General features: G+C 35.6%; 2 protein-coding genes across 6 annotated transcripts in view; one reads left to right on the top strand and one right to left on the bottom strand.

Annotated features, from left to right (window-relative positions):
- The window catches only part of LOC131165728 (ricin-like), a 630,504-nt gene that overhangs the window by 102,935 nt on the left and 511,483 nt on the right, over positions 1–16,086 (bottom strand). The window lies entirely within an intron of this gene.
- Positions 1–16,086, top strand: part of LOC131165720 (dol-P-Man:Man(7)GlcNAc(2)-PP-Dol alpha-1,6-mannosyltransferase) — a 64,248-nt gene that overhangs the window by 19,064 nt on the left and 29,098 nt on the right. For all 5 annotated transcript variants that reach the window (XR_009139635.1, XM_058123735.1, XM_058123737.1 and 2 more), the window contains exons 8-14: positions 1,934–1,992; positions 2,407–2,478; positions 8,273–8,336; positions 8,450–8,553; positions 11,120–11,191; positions 12,620–12,706; positions 12,795–12,862. Coding sequence is in view for 4 of the 5 variants with exons in the window: in XM_058123735.1 (XP_057979718.1) it covers positions 1,934–1,992; positions 2,407–2,478; positions 8,273–8,336; positions 8,450–8,553; positions 11,120–11,191; positions 12,620–12,706; positions 12,795–12,862 (526 nt within the window). In the remaining variant the exon portion in view is untranslated. The remainder of the gene's footprint in view (positions 1–1,933; positions 1,993–2,406; positions 2,479–8,272; positions 8,337–8,449; positions 8,554–11,119; positions 11,192–12,619; positions 12,707–12,794; positions 12,863–16,086) is intronic.

Raw genomic sequence — 16,086 nt, 5'->3', positions numbered from 1 at the left:
TTTTTTTTTATCTAAATAACAACTTATTATTGAATGTTAAATCCAATAATGTATTATGATATTGTCTTAATCATACAATTCATTCAAAAAATTCTTGCCCATCTTGAAATATGTTTTCATGGGCTCAAACATATGGGTTTTCTAACAAACAATAAGAATTTCTTTGTAAGTAGCAAATAAATTTGTCAAAAATTGAGTAAGAAAGGCCCAAGAAAAGGTCCAATATGGCTGTATAAGCTTGAATTCGATGAAAATTTGAGATGGGTCACTCATGGTGCAATTTTGTTGAAAGAATGAAAGAAGGGAAAGCATCTCGATTGCAAGTTCATGGGTGTGAAAAGAAACCCTAACAAACATATGCTTGTTTTTCAAAATTTTCATTAACATTTCCAAAATGTCTGAAAATTTGGCCGAAATTTCTAAAGTTACCAAAATTTCTGCCAAAAATTGCAAAAGAAAAAGGAAAAGAAATTGAAGTTGAGCTTCCATTTGACTCATCCCTAAAGCTGAAATTCCAGCCGAAATTTTGATGAAAACAGTACCTTGCCTCTAATATGTAACAATTTTATATTGCCCTAGGGTGGTCACCCGTAATGCTTTTAATTGAAAACTTAGTATAGCTTTATGGGAGGATGCAGTATTCTATTCAAGTTCATATTGGTGGCATGTACGCTAGCTAGAAAATCTGCTATCCCCTTCTCAAAAAGATGCTTGAGAGGCCCAATCACTTTTTCTTGCTTGGATTTTGATTTAAAAAGATTAATGGGATCTTTGGGTGGTAATCATCATGGTTTTAAATCGCGGTAGCGGGTAGTGTAACGTAACGGTAACAGGTGTAACGGGAAGCAGGAGTAGCGGATGTTACATAACGGGAAGCGGGTGTAACGGCCGTGAATTTTTTTGAAGCACGCACAACCTTGTGCATATTGGCATACTTGCATGTTTTAAGCTTTTGGCCATTCTTAGAAAGGGTTTTAGTGTATTTTGGACCCTTTAGTTCGAGTAACTAAGTTATTTGGTAAGGGCAACAAGTTTACATTTGTTTTAAACCACCATTGATAGAAAATTACGTGTGTGCACGTATTTATACTTCTCATTGTTCTTATCTGTGATAAATTCTTATGTGTGCTAAATGAATTAATAAAATAAAATACATTATACACTCCATTAATCTATTAGACACATAAGACATACGAATAATATAAATGTAAAATAGCTAGAAAAGAAAGAAGGTTGAAGTTGAAAAATAAAGAACATAAATATCACATTACTAATATTATTAAAAAAAAAAAATTCCTATCAAGTTAGTATTTTGAAATTGTTAATTAATGCATCTATTGTGAGTATTTAAAGAAAAAGTAAATTTTGTATCATTGTCATCCTCATTATAATCTTTTCCCCCTCTTGCCACTTGGAATATTGAGAATGATATATGAAAGAGAGAAAAAGTGAAGAAAAAGTAAAAAATAAAATATTTTTTTGGTGTAACAGTCCGGTAGCGGTTACGTAACGGCCGTAGCGGCCTTTACGTAACGGTCGCGGTCCGTAACGGCCGCTACGGCCGTGATTTTTCTTCCCATCGATTTCACGGTGTGTAATGGTATCGGTAACCCAAAAAACCTTTACGTAACGGCGTTACGTAACGGTCGCGGCCTTTATTTAAAACCATGGTAATCATTCATCAAATGGATTAACATTGTTCTCCTTGTCTGAGTTACTGATAAAATAGTTTTTGCACCCTGCAATGCTGTGATTTATGCTGCTGGCTATATCCCTTCCTTTTCAATTTGATTGTGGAAGAGCTTTCAGTTTTCACTAGGAAAACTTTTCTTTGACAATAAAGCTTCTAAAGTTTCATTGGTACTAATTAAGAAATTATTCAACTTGTATCATTATGGTTGTCACTCATTTTTTTTTCTTAATTTTTATGCAGTCAATTTGGCATATGGTTGTTGGCTTAAGGGAAGTTCTTACACTGCATTAAAATGTCTGGTATATGGACCCTCCTGACTAAAACTTTATTTTATACTGTATCAGATGGTGCAATTCTGAATTTTCAAGCTCCCATTTTCTTGCTTTAGTTATACTGAGAATACACTTGCAAAGCATTTTTCTGGTTCATTGCTAGATTTAATGCTTGGAACCATTTCATTAATCTCAATTTATACTGAATCTCCAATTGTCTGTTTTTCTCGTGATGACACCCTTATTTTTCCTGCAACATTTATTTTATTGCATAAAATTTGATTAACATTTATCTGTTCTCTGTATATGTATCTATATTCTCACTGGATCAATTTATTATTCATAAAATTTTGTTAATATTCCAGTCCTTTTTTATGCCAATAGTAGTTATTCTTTGCTTCAGTAGATGCTTTCTCATTGATCTATACTTATGATGGTCAGATTTTTGCTACACTTGTCTTCAGATGTGACATGCTGTTACTCCTTTGTCCTCTTGGCCTCCATCTTTTATTGGTAGGTTGTGCGCTTCTTTTTGTTATTATTATTTTTTGTGTCATTTTTTCAGTACTCAGTTTGAGCACTTTTTCTCCATATGTATATACACACTATAACATTATGAGTTGAATTGAGAAACCAAAATGGAGCTATTAGAGTCACTATTATGCTTTTGCGTGTCTGTATTCTATTTAGTTAAGGTGCCTATGTTTATAGATGTTATGACAAATATGTTTCCAGCTTATAATATTCAAATTTATGTAAAGTGGTGTAGTATGCAGATTTTGGCTGGTATCAGTCCTTTTTTATGTTTTCATGGGTGATAAAATTTTTGTTACTTGGAACCAAGGGAAATGTGCAGGATACAAGAATAATGACAGTAGAGCCTTTCTCCCAACTATTTCGGATAAATCACATGAATTTTTTTGTATGCCTATCTTAAATTAAAGTCTAATAAATATTTCATGAATGTCCTAGCCCATGTTCTTTTCAATAGTTCTCTTGGTTTTGTAGGATCTTGAGCCTTAATTCAGTCACTCTTCCTTGTAATGCACATAACATGAGAGATTAAAAAGGAAAAAAAGTTATAAAAAGAAAATTTGGGGTACTTTTTGTGTCCAAACATTAACCAAACCATGTTTGGTGGAGGACCAAGCTCTAAACAGAAACAGGAAATTATTATGCTCAAGAATTGTAAAACGAACAAAGCAAGTAGTGTTGTAGAGAGTGTAAATTCTGGAATGGAAGATGGCCAAAAAAAAACCAGCAGATTTGTATTGAGAGATGCCTCAAAACTGATAGACAAGACTGGATCCTTGTTTTTGTTATTTGGCCATTCATCTGCTTTGGTGTTTCTTGGGCCTTTCTTTGCATTTTTTTTTTGGGATGAGTAAGAGGGTGAATATTGCTTGAGGGCTCCATGGGAACTCACTCAGGTTTGATACTAAAGAAGAAACAACGAGTCAAAATGTGCAGAAAGAGACATTTACAAACTGTACAAGGGATAAAGGGCCCCAAGGGGAACTCACACCCCTAAAAGTGTCAAACAAACTGAAATTTTGGTTCACCATAAAAAAAGGCGAACCAAAACTTAACCGTTTCAAATGGTTAACCAAAATTTTTTAAGTGGTTTTTAGGTCAGTATCTAACGGTTAACTGAACTGAACTGTTGGACACAATTTACAATCTTAAAGCCACTACATGATATTTTTTTTCTTCCATTATAATCAACATGTAAATTTAAAAAAAAAAAATGGGGAAAAACTTTTGTGAGGAAACCGTGTTTTACAAGCCCTAAAGGTTAAAGCCTGCTTTTTCTTTTGGGTAAAAAGCAAACACTATAAGGAACAGAGCAAGGGAATTAAAAATCCCTTTAAACTCAGCTCTAATGGCATCAGCAATACAGCAAAAGAGAAAATTTAAAGAAACAAAATTGCATCCTTAGTGGTAGATGCTTCCTTGGCAAGAATTGATAATGGAAGAACATTGGCATTCTCTGCAGCGTTTTGTGGAGGCTGAGGTGTTGATAGTAATCTCTATCGACATTGGCCATTGACCTTGACAAAACCCCTCCACATTCTTCTTATTCTTCTCCATTTCTGTTGCATATATTGATGAGGTTTCTTATTCACCACTACACAGTGAAAGCCCCCTTTCACCACCATTGTCCACCTTGAGATCTGGTGGAAGTCCTGCCGCTGTGACTCTTAGGGTCAATGCATCTAGTAACAATTATGTGGATGAAGTTTCTGTGGCATTTCCAATGCTGTCACCCCCACCTCCTTTTGGTTCAGGTTCCTCTTGGGGCTTCTTCAACCTTGCAAACGATGGTGAGGGGATGTGAATATTGATAATGTGCAAGTATGGAGACAGTTTACAGGTGAAGAAGTTAGTTTTTGGATTAAAAACAATGAACTTGATGCAGCATTCATGAGGTTGAAATCTGAGCAGAAGGCTTGTGTTGTTGGTCATTCTCAATCTGTTGAGTGTGCTGCCCATTTGATTCCCTTGGAAGGATCTAGAAGTGATCATTTTACCAACGAGTTAGCCACTGGTAGAGCTGCTGTATAGCAGTCCAGTTCAGACAGCTAAAAGAAAATGAAAGAAAAAGGCCTATCTGCCAAAAGAGAAGATCCTTCAGAGTTATCAACCGGGATGAAGAAAACAAAGTTCAGCACATTCTGGTTTCCTCCTCTATGTGTGGGAGAGGCTCTCAACTTCTTCACATGAGCCATCTCAAGAATTGGAGGGCTGAGAGTGACTGACGAGCACCTGCGGTTTGCAAGTTCCTGAGGTTGGGAGATTCGGTCAGAGGTGCTGAGGTGGTGCCTGCGGCTGGAGGCACGGTGGCAGCAGTGGAATGGGGTTAAATGACTGGGTCTGGTGGTGATTAGGGTTTGAACTTTGATGGTTATAGAGAATGGGAAAACTGAAAAGGGTGTTGGGGAATACTATGGGCTATGAGAGATGAGTGTGGATAACATCTGTATTGGTACGACCATTAAAATATTATGCAATACATCGTTGGCCCACAACCTAATAGTTTAAGCCTTTTAGGTAAAGTGGTTGCTTAACATGGTACCAGAGCTTGTTGCTAGGAGGTCCTGGGTTCTAGTCTTGTTGCCCACATTTATTGTGTGGTGGTCATAAATTATCTTATTCCTGTAATGGGTGTTATTTATCGTTTCTTTTTCTTCATGTGCAATCGGGCTGCTTGTGATGGGGATTGTTAAAGCATGGTATACATTGTTGGCCTGCAAACTAATAGCTTAAGCTTTGCTTATTAAAAAGGAGATGTCAGTGAAACTGTTGCTTTTTTGAAGAGACAATATTTTAAACTAGGATTTACAACTTATCAGACATGAAACTAGAAGCTCCGCAGCAACATTTACATTTTACGTTCTAAGGACATTTGGATGGGCATAGTTTTGCCTATAAAAACTTACCAATGTGCAAAGGATTTTGTGTTAAGAAAATTGCATGTTTGTTTTAGCTGATGAAAATAGGTTGAATTCCAGATTAGGTTAGAAGTGTTTTTTTTTTTTGGGAGCACATGTCAGATAGCAACACCTGCCTGACACTCCTCAACACATAGAAACGTGTTGGAAATTAATTAATTAATTTATTTGAATTTCGGACACAGCTGAGACACTTCCCTTTATGATGATGACATGCTCTTGCAGCGAAATCTGCAAAAATTTGAGGAGAAGCTGAGAGACTGAGTGTCAAGAGGTTCTTTGAGATTGGATTGGTTAGAATTTGGAGCCATAACGCCACTGTGCTAGCCTTGCAGAGCACTGCTAGACGTCCCACCCCTAGAATTCCTCTCTGTCCAGTCTCTAAAGCCATCGGCAGTTTGCCACTTTATGTTAATCTTCTTTTTATTTTTTCAAAGATAAATTTCTTGATGAGCCATGCCATTGTCGACCATCAGCCATGCCCCTGAGTTGGATTTTTGTTGTTGGGCCAATATTCTATATATGAATGAATTGATGATTGTATAATAGTAGTTTCTAGAATGTGGAATTCACAATTGTGCATGAATGATGCTTATATTGCATTTTAAAATTGAAATTACCTCAATATTTTTCATCTAAAAGAAAACATGCCTGAATTTTTAAATATTTTATTACTTAATTAACACACCCTTTCCGTGTTGTATCCATGGTCTTAAATTTCCACGAAACTGTCGAAATTTCCGATTTCTGTCACCCTCGAAATCGAAATGGCAGTCGATTTTCGTCTTGCATAATTTCCGTCGAAATCTCTACGAATCATCCGAAATTTATCGAAACCTCGAAATTTTAGCAAAATTTGTCTAAATTTATCGAAACCTCGAGAGTGAAGTGAAAATTTTCTTTTAATTTATTTTATTGAAACAAAAGGTTATCACAAGTGCTTTTGAGATTATATGAAAAAAGTAAACTTATAGTAATATTTTATTTAACCATTCATCTAAATTATAAATTTTTATATAATAAATAATATTTAAATGATTTATGAATTTTATTTGCATTAATTGAATATGTTTAATGTACATTATCTTACAAACATGTTTGATACACGTACTATTTTACAACTTTTCCACCTCATACAAAACATAGATGTATTTAATTTGTAATATATTAGTCTTAAAACTTATATTTTTATGATTGTTAACCATTTCTAAAGTTTTACAAAGAATTCCATGCTTTACTACTACTTTCCGTTATTTTTTCAAATCGAGATCGAAATCGAAATTTCCATACTTTTGGAGCTTCGAAATTTGAGTCGAAATCGAAATTTAAGACCTTGGTTGTATCCTCATTTTTTTTTTTCGAAATTGCCATGTTGTCATGTCAATATCATATTGTATCCAAGTCTTGTGTTGGTATCAATGCTTCCTAGTCTAGTCCCAAACCGGACCATGCCCAGCTTCTTTGTTGTGGCCGTCTCTCCCCCTCCATACCACCACACAGCGTCGTCTGTATTTGCTGTCAATTTCTGGCCTTGGAGGCTAAATTGTTGTTGCAAGGAGTCTGTCGTCCATTTCTCCTTTAGTTTGCTTTGATTTTGGTGAGATTTTTTTGTTCACTCTCCCATGGTTCTGATGTTTTGCGTTGCCAGTGAATGGGGGTTAATAAACTAATGTGGGTTTATAGAGCTGGTAGATGATTAACTGTTCATTATTGTTAATTTGTGTTTGTATGTAGATGAATTGTTTAGACTTTAATTGTGAGGTAGGGACCATTGGTGAGTGAGGGTTTGTTTGATTGGCTGGTGCTTTGTTTTGTGATATTTGAGAAAATCTTATCTATTAATTCCATCGGGTTGCGTTCTATACTATGTGGTTAGCAACACATTTGCATACACATGTTTTTTTGGGTAATTTACAGTCAGCATCACACTGTCATGGTTCTTTGTCCAAAAGGTTTGAATGAGTGTCTCTATCATTCCTTGGGACTTGTGTGATACCTGAAATGCTAAACTTCTTCTCACTGGCTGTCCTTATTGGGAAAGTTTTATCACTAAATGCTCTTCTTGCAAAAACTAAAACTCATCCATCTAGATGAACCCTATGGTATACATGTGATGGTACAATATTTTGATCATGAAGGAACTAAAACTCATCCATCTAGATGAACCCTATAGTATACATGTGATGGTACAATATTTTGATTGTGAAGGAATGACCATATCATAAGTAGCATTAATGGGACTGGATGCCACATTTTTATATTCATGACGTATATCTTAGTGATGGTAATGCCAGTAATCTTCCTTAAGTCCCATGCTTATGATAAGTTGATAGTTTTTATGGAGACAAGTGTATTATATTACAAGGAAACTGTTAAATGATGACTAGTAAATGTCAGTAGTAAACTACTCAAGGAGGAAAATTCCACTTAGCGTTTTTTGGGGTCAATTTGACGCTGTTTTATGCATTTATGATCATGTTACTATTTCTTTGTGATTGATGTCATCCTCACGCTGGCTGCGTCAATATGGTTGCTCAAATTTAATACTTCATTGATACTTGATATAGCAACATCAATGATATTTTGTGCTTGGGCAGTGCTGAAAATGATTTCAGATTGTTACCAGAAATCTTAATTGAGTAGCTTCTTCCACAATCCAGAGTCCTTTTCTTTTGTATCAGGAATCCCCCCTGCCCCTAAACCAACACACACACACACAACACACACACACACACACACACACACAAGGCTTCATCTCTCTCACTTGTCCATAAAGTTTGGGGATAATTTGTTAGTTTAATGCCTTGAATCATGATTTGCGCATCATCGTAATAGTTTTAGTTCATATATGGCAGACTAAATCAGTTTCATTATGGGAGGCTTTAAAGTGCTGCATCAAAACCACTCTGTTGTGCATGGGTTGGTAAATCGCTTTGTTCTCAAATAACTTCATGCTTTTAGCTTCAATATATCTTGTAAATAATGAATAATTTGTTACTGGTATTGCTGAATTAATCTCAAAACTTGTACAGGGCTTACTGTACTGGTTGATACAGTCATGTGGAAAAGATTAATCTGGCCTGAATTTGAAGTTTTTTGGTTCAACTCTGTCCAGAACCGTAGTTCAGAGTGGGGTGTATCCTTTGAAGTTTGTAATGAACACTGTTAAGTCGAGAGACTTAATCTACATGCATCAATTTCAGGGTAGTACGTTTATGTTTGTTTTAAGTATTTTTGACAGCCTGTATGCACATTCCTGTGTTGTGTATTACTTTGATGTTGGGGTATGTGTGTAGTTGGTCATTGAATATGTGTGTGTGTGTGTGTGTGTGTATATTATATTTGCCAGCCTGATGCACATTCCTATGTGGTGTATTGCTTATATTTTGGGGTATGCATGTAGCTGGCCATTGAATTGTGTGTGTGTGTGTAGATGTACTATGGGTATTTTGATATCTGTGGCCTATTGCATTATAATCATTTGCTTAAAAAAACAATTGATGTGCACCCGATTGATCCCTCTGTTCCCTGTTTGCAACTAGAATAGGTACACGAATCAACAGGATTGAGGTAGCAGTTTATGTTAAAGCAGCCACTTGGGAATTAATAATCATGCTTCTAATTCTCAAAGCTACCCTAAGATGAACTGTACTGTTCAATCACAATATGAGCCAAAAGACCCAAAAAAAAAAAAGCATCATTGATGAATTTTACTGTGAATTGCCCTACTTGTCTTGCTTGTTGCAATGGCATTGGGTTAAGTCTTGTGGTATATGCTTTTTTGGGGTTTGTGTAAGAATGGGATGGATGCTAGCGTTTGTTTTGGATGTGAATGATCAAAAGTTTGTACTTCACTGTGTACCAGCTAGCTCTTTTTTCCTTCTTGTAGCAACAGACGCTTTGGTGATTATTTTAGATTTCACTTTATCTCTACTCTTTGTGCTTGAAAGTTCCTGTTAAATTGTTTGGGTACATGTATTTTGTTTTTGGATGCTTCTCTCTCATTGGGCTGGTGTAGTGGGTGAATACCTGCAGCGTGCAACTCATTTGATACTTCATTTGTTGGTTGTGCTGGTCACTGGTGAACTTATTAGCACTTATTTTGCTTGTTAGCATTTGATGAATTGCGTGAGAAAATGGCAGGCCTGATTTATTTAATGTTGTGATGTTCCTGATGCCTGATGGAGCTTTGCACTTGATTTTTTCAGCGATTGATTATTGTTAGGCACACTAATCAAACTTTGGAGTCCTTTGCAAAGCGGTTTTTGTAAGCAGATCATCAGGCATTAGCTGCCTCCTTGGATGATGGAGGCCCGAAATAAAAATATAAACCCTAAAGAAAAATTTACTTTGAAGAGAACTGGTTTGATTCCAGATGATTGTATTTGTCACTTTGTTGCAGCTAATAAAATGAAAGGAGATAAAAAAGATTAATTTTCTAAAAAATATCTCCCACTTTTTAGTCTCTCTCTCTCTCTGCCTCACACGCGCGCACACATGCAATTGTCCTGCATATTCAAATCTTTCAACCCAATTCCTAATCTACTATGGGACCAACTACAGTGTTATGTGTCCATGTGCACATATGTGTGTCTATGTGTGCAAGTGGCGTATAGAAGTCTGTAAATTTCCATTTAAAATATATCCTTTACTGTGAAATTTTGTGTGCCTCAATTAGCTGTGTACATGTTTTGTCTGCTGCTGTGAAGATTTCTTTAAAATGCTAGAACATAGGTGGGATTATGGCTTTGGTTGAGTTTCAAATTGTTATTTGCTCCAAGTCAAAGAAATTGATAATGAGAATATGAAATTTGGAGCATGGTTGTTTGGTCTGATGGCTCGCCTCTTGCTCTTCTGCAGGGGTTGCTGGGTGACCCTGCATAGGGGAGTTTGTGGGTAAAAAATATATGAATATGAGGTTTGTAGGAAATACAAGGTTCCTGTTTTATTTTGAGATTTAAAATCTGAGTATGGGTGAGTTGAACCAACAGCATTCCTGGTAGTCTTTAATGTTACCATTGAAACTAGTTACTGCCTGAGTCCATTAACAGATTTGTTTTTGTTAGAATAAAAAGAAAATAAAACTAGTTATTGCCTAAGGCTCTTTAGGAGGCCTGAATTGGATGAAATGGTGACAAAATGTGATTCTAGTAATTTAGCAAGTTGGTTGAGAGGGACAAAAAATAGTACTTGCTAATTTCCACTATCAAGGAAATGTGGCCCCTTGCTGTCTCCTCATGCTCATGTTGTGTTAGCAGCTGATGGCAATGAGACCTAGCGAGCTAGCTGATGCTTTGGTAATGTATAGGTTTAATGAGGTTTCTGCATACATTGTTCTGAGCATGGCATTTTAAGTCCAATGAAATATTTCCATGCCTTTTCTTTTCCCATATTTAATATTCTTATTAGTGAATATATGAAGGGGAGCTTAGGCGCAACAGTAAAGTTGTCGCCTTGTGACCTAGAGGTCATGGATTTGAGGTATGGAAACAGCCTCTAGAAAAAGTGCAAGGTATGGCTGCATACTATTGACCCAATGAGGTCCAGCCCTTCCCCGGACCCCACATACATGAGAGCTTGGTGCATCAGGCAGCCCCCTATTTGTGAATTATAAACTTATATATGTATATATATTTATCAATCCATATTCTTTTTGATGAAATATTCTTCATGTTTTTTATGGTCCTTAATTCTTTTTTAAGATCCATCCATTTCACTGGTACTTCACTTCAGCACTTCCCCGCTCATTGCTTGCAGCTTATCCTCTCCTTTTGGTGAGTCTGGAACAATTGGTATTATAATTTATTTTTTTGCTTTTCTCATTATTGAATCCATATGCTTATTTATGGGATTAGATTACTCTCAAACATTTAATCTTTGTTTTTGGTGTTTTTCATAAGCATAAGTTATCCTTTAATGAATTGTGCTAACTGAGCATATTTACAGTTTTGAATTCTTTTGTGAACTCCTTTCCTTCCAAATTTTTTGTTGAAAGCTGTTACTTGTGACATTGTTTAAGTTTTCCAGTCTGGTGTCCTCGCGTATTTTAAGCGACTATGCATTACTCAAAGTTGGAGTGGTCCAGATTTTATCAACTGAGTCAGTTACAGGAAGCATCTGTTGCTCCTGACTTAGGTGATGAACGGTTCAGGCTACCAGGCGCTGAATTTATATACTTCATTGCCAGAAATTTTTTGACTTATCTAAGATGCCTGGTGCTGAACTTTTGCTCATCTCAGTGTGTATATATATAAACTCATCTGTATTTTTGAATTTGTGAATTGTTAGGGTTTGTCTATTGCTAAGTTTTTTCGGTTAAATTCTGTCAAAAAATTTAGGAAAAATGAATTGTTCTGTTTAGTAGCAGGTGCAATATCTTTTGGAAATGGTGGTCTTGAAGAAGATGATCAATATGTCTTCATATATGCTTTAATATCAAAGTTTTATGCAAGCCTAGTTGGGTTCGTTTGTACTCGTGAGCGCAGTTGGTGCATGTTTTGTATGACATGTTTGTTTTATCTTTGTGATCATATCAAATTGCATTTATCACCAATATCAACAATTTAATTGTCAGTGTTTAGCGTATTTCTTTTGCAAGTGACTCATATCTTGGAAATAGGCCAGTACTCAGTTGTGTCAACTGTACAATGTTATTGCAATAGCGGTGTCTAGTGGTATTTGAAATGTTTCATCCATTACTTTTTCAATCAAATGTTTGCTGTGGCATATTGTTTTATAGTATTCTTTTACTAATAGTTTTTGTTTGACAGTGTATATTTAAACTCCCCGTCCCTTTCTTTTTTTCTCTTATTCTAATTTATAAATAATATTTTTTTAGAAAATTTATCAATAAAGCTTTATTTTGGATCAAATTATTATCTATTTGGAATTCACCTAAGCCACTAAACTTTTTTCATATTTGGATAAATCATTTTGAGGATGATTAACAAGATTTTAAGTTAAAATTTTGCATAGAACATTATTTTCTTGCCACTAGAATGAGGTGGTGTTGATTTTAATATCTAGAGGTAGAAGAGTGAAAAATAATAAAAGATCCTACGTGAGACGAACTGGATCAGAGAAGGATGACTCCGTGCATTGCTTGATAGTTTGTGGTCATCAATATTATTTGAATTGAGAGTGCAAATTATTATATCTCTATTTCTCCCAAGGCCCAACTTGACCTGGTACTCTTGTTGCAGCTAGGGGTTTTACTTGATAGGAGGATTCGATCTTACATTCTTCCAGTTTTATGCTTTGTTTTTCTTTACTCTAAGCTTCCGCACAAGGTATTGCACATGTAGATCTCAATGATTCTGTTTAAATTCAACATGATTTATAAACACATACTTATTAAGTCAGTTTTGAATGTAACAGGAACTCCGTTTCATCATTGTTTCAATTCCAATATTCAACTTATCAGCGGCAATAGCAGCTAATAGAATGTAAATGATGCCTTCTGTCTTTCTCACACAATCATCATCATTATATTATGGGACAGTATATTATTTTTAAGAATAAATGGGTACAAGTAGTTTGGATCTTCTTATGTTCCTGTCCTTGTAAACTAGATACCATCTTATGTGGGATAGAATACCGTTACAAGAATGACTAACTGCATTGAGTCCAAATGTGGATATGATTTACTTTTCAGTTGGTTATACCAAGCGATATTTTTTTACCAAAATCATTTCTGATTCGATGACTTTCTGGATATGTTTGGAATTCTTTCCTTTATTATTTGAATAATGAAATTGTTTTTTATCCTAGCAAAGAACTCAGAGTCATATTTCTTGGACTTCTTAGATGAACTAAGAGAATGAACATATTTACGGTAAGTTAGGCGTAGCTCCTATAAAAGATAATATCAGGGAGGGATGATTCATATGGTTTGGGCATTTGCAACATAGGTCTAATAGTGTGTCAGTGAAGAGGAGTGAACTAATTACTGTGAGGGGCAGTAGAAGGGGTAGGGGTAGACTTAAAATAACTTGGAATGAGATAGTGAGTAAGGATTTAATAATCCTGAATTTTTCAGAGGGAATTGCCCATGATTTTTCAAATTGGCAGAAAAAGATTCATGTAGCTGACCCTACTTAGTGGGACTTAAGGCTTGGTTTGTTGTTGTCGTTGTCGTTGTTGTTGTTGTTGTTGTTTATTTGTTTGACTTCTTAGCCATTGCGGTGAGTTTTGCTGATATAAGGTTAATATGTAACCTTCTGAATGTAATTAAATAAGATCGATAGTTGCTTACTTGCACTTGAATTAGTTAGGTTGCGCTATGTTCATGATTGTAGCGAGACTAAGGTTCCTGTATATTTCAAACTTGTGTCTTCAATATCATGAAACTTGGACAACTTGGGCTTGATTCTTCACAGGATTAAACCTTTATTTGAGTGGTCAATTGTCATCGGCCTTGTTTTCTATGGTTGGGCAGGGGGCGATAGGCAGTAGCTTCCCAGAGGTAGCCAGTCCATTTATGACGTAGCCACTCTATTATTGAAAAAACAAAAAAGTGTGTTCAATATCTGAAGGGTGTCATGCATGCACCTGGAGTTAAGATACTGGGTTTCAAGTTTTCTTTATGGAAAATGATTGGTATATATGTGTTCTCTATTGAATTAAATTGCATGCATATTATCTTGAACTTTCATTGGTTCTAATGTGACAAGTGCATAATTCACCACTTTAAAAATGTTGAACTGCCGCTGGTGTTTCATGGGCATTGGAATTTGATGCTTCTGACATGGAGATACAAATTAATGGGTTTGTATACAGTTGTAACAACCGCACAAGCACACAAACAGATGCAGATGCAGACAGTTTTGATTCACATGTATGACCTCATATTTAAATGGGGTTTTGATATGTTTTGTCCACTTAAACATGATTATGAATTTCAAGGGCTTAATGTGACACAATGATGAAAATCTGTGTGGAAATAGAACAAGAAATTCAGAAATAAAGACTGAGATTTCAGGATAGTGTTTTAGCAACCTTCTTGGCTGCTGTAAATTTCAGTTCAGCAATGAGACAATTTCTAGGCACAACAGAAACTGAATCCTCATCAGTACCTGTTTTTGCACTGTTTCAGAACAGTAACAGCGGATGTCTACTGGCCTCTCATGCCTTTAGCTGCGATGGAGTGATTACCATGGGGTCAAATTCTCAAAAGCCTAGCCTCCAAATCTTCACAAACCTAGTTGGTCTGGAACTGAGCTCTGGAGAGAGATCTTTTCAAAGATAAAATGCCTAAAAAACCTCCTAGAGAAGTGGCTGAGGACTCTAATTCATACAAGGCCTAAAGCTTCCAAGAGAAGCCAACTCCTATTTTGTGCATAACCCCATCTAAAAACCATTTATCTTCTAAAGCCCCACCAAAAATAGCTACAATCACAAAAATTTTCCTGAAATATTACAGAATTGCTTCGCACGGTCACTGGATCTTTTTGTGCAGTCTCAAAAATTTATGGGCTTGATATACTTACTGGGGAATATAGAACAGGTATTCATCACCCAACTGGACCCAACATGGTCTAAACTCTATAGCCAACTTGTTAGTGTTGACCACAAGAATTCTTCTCTCCCATTATGTTCTATCTTGCATCGTTTCTTCTTCTTTTACATCATAAATTATCATGTCCTATTTTTTCATTAACCTGTATTCCTTTTGGTCTTTCCTTTTCTAGACTTCTAGTAGTGCTGCATTGCTGCCTTGGTTCATTGCAAGGTACTGACAATCCATCCTGGATTTTGCACTGCAGCCAGTGCCTCCAACTTAATTGGTATTGTCAACCCTCCCCCTCATCCCAGAGACAATGATGCTTATCTTTTTTGACTTTCAAAACAATTGGAAGACCGTACATTTCGAAAGGAACGTTAAGTTCTGTATGGTTTTAACTTTTTACTGTAAGACACCACTTTTCTATCTCTTAAATGCCAATAAACGATTTGCAACAACTCGCATGAAGGAAAAAAGGCTAAGGTGTTACTTTATTGATGTAGAAGTCAAATCTGGAATTATTATTTCAGATGAGCTATTAGTATAATCTTCAGTTTCTGTCACATTGTTCAAAGATCTACTAATAAGGGGACATGCATGATTATATTAGCATATCTCTAGGTAGATTAGTGTTGTTTGAAAAATACCTTGGAAGCTCTTGTGGTTTTCAAATATGTGAGATTAGTCCATTTATCTCTGTTTTTGTAGTCATGTATGGCTGAATGATGTCATCTTTTGCCCATGCAATGTCCAACTTCCTGCAAAAGATTTCTAGTTCTACTTCTATGCTTCTCGACTTTTCTAGCTGCCACAAATTGACCCCAACATTTCTCTTTTCTTTTTTCTTTTGGATGCTTACTTTATTCCCATCGATTCAGATTTCCTATAGAAAAATTAATTTCACTAAATCTTGGTTAGGTTTGTGAGGTGGGATCCTTATAGCTGCAATGTAATTGGAGATTTTAGGTTTATAAATAAATTGGCCAAAGGTAGTGAAACAGGTATGAATTGGAAAAAGGTCTTAGAACAAGGGCTACAGACTTTGCTCACTAATACGGGTTCATGATACAAAATTATAAAAATATCCTTGAAATTAAAGAATAAAAATTTTCTGCTTAGCAAAAAAAAAAAAAAAAAAGGAATTAAAATATTTTCTTTATTTTCTGT

Source organism: Malania oleifera, chromosome 10 (assembly GCF_029873635.1).
Source record: "Malania oleifera isolate guangnan ecotype guangnan chromosome 10, ASM2987363v1, whole genome shotgun sequence".
In the NCBI taxonomy this organism is placed as follows: Eukaryota; Viridiplantae; Streptophyta; class Magnoliopsida; order Santalales; family Ximeniaceae; genus Malania; species Malania oleifera.
The sequence above is the reverse complement of the archived record's forward strand: the minus strand, read 5'-3'. Positions and strand labels throughout refer to the sequence as shown.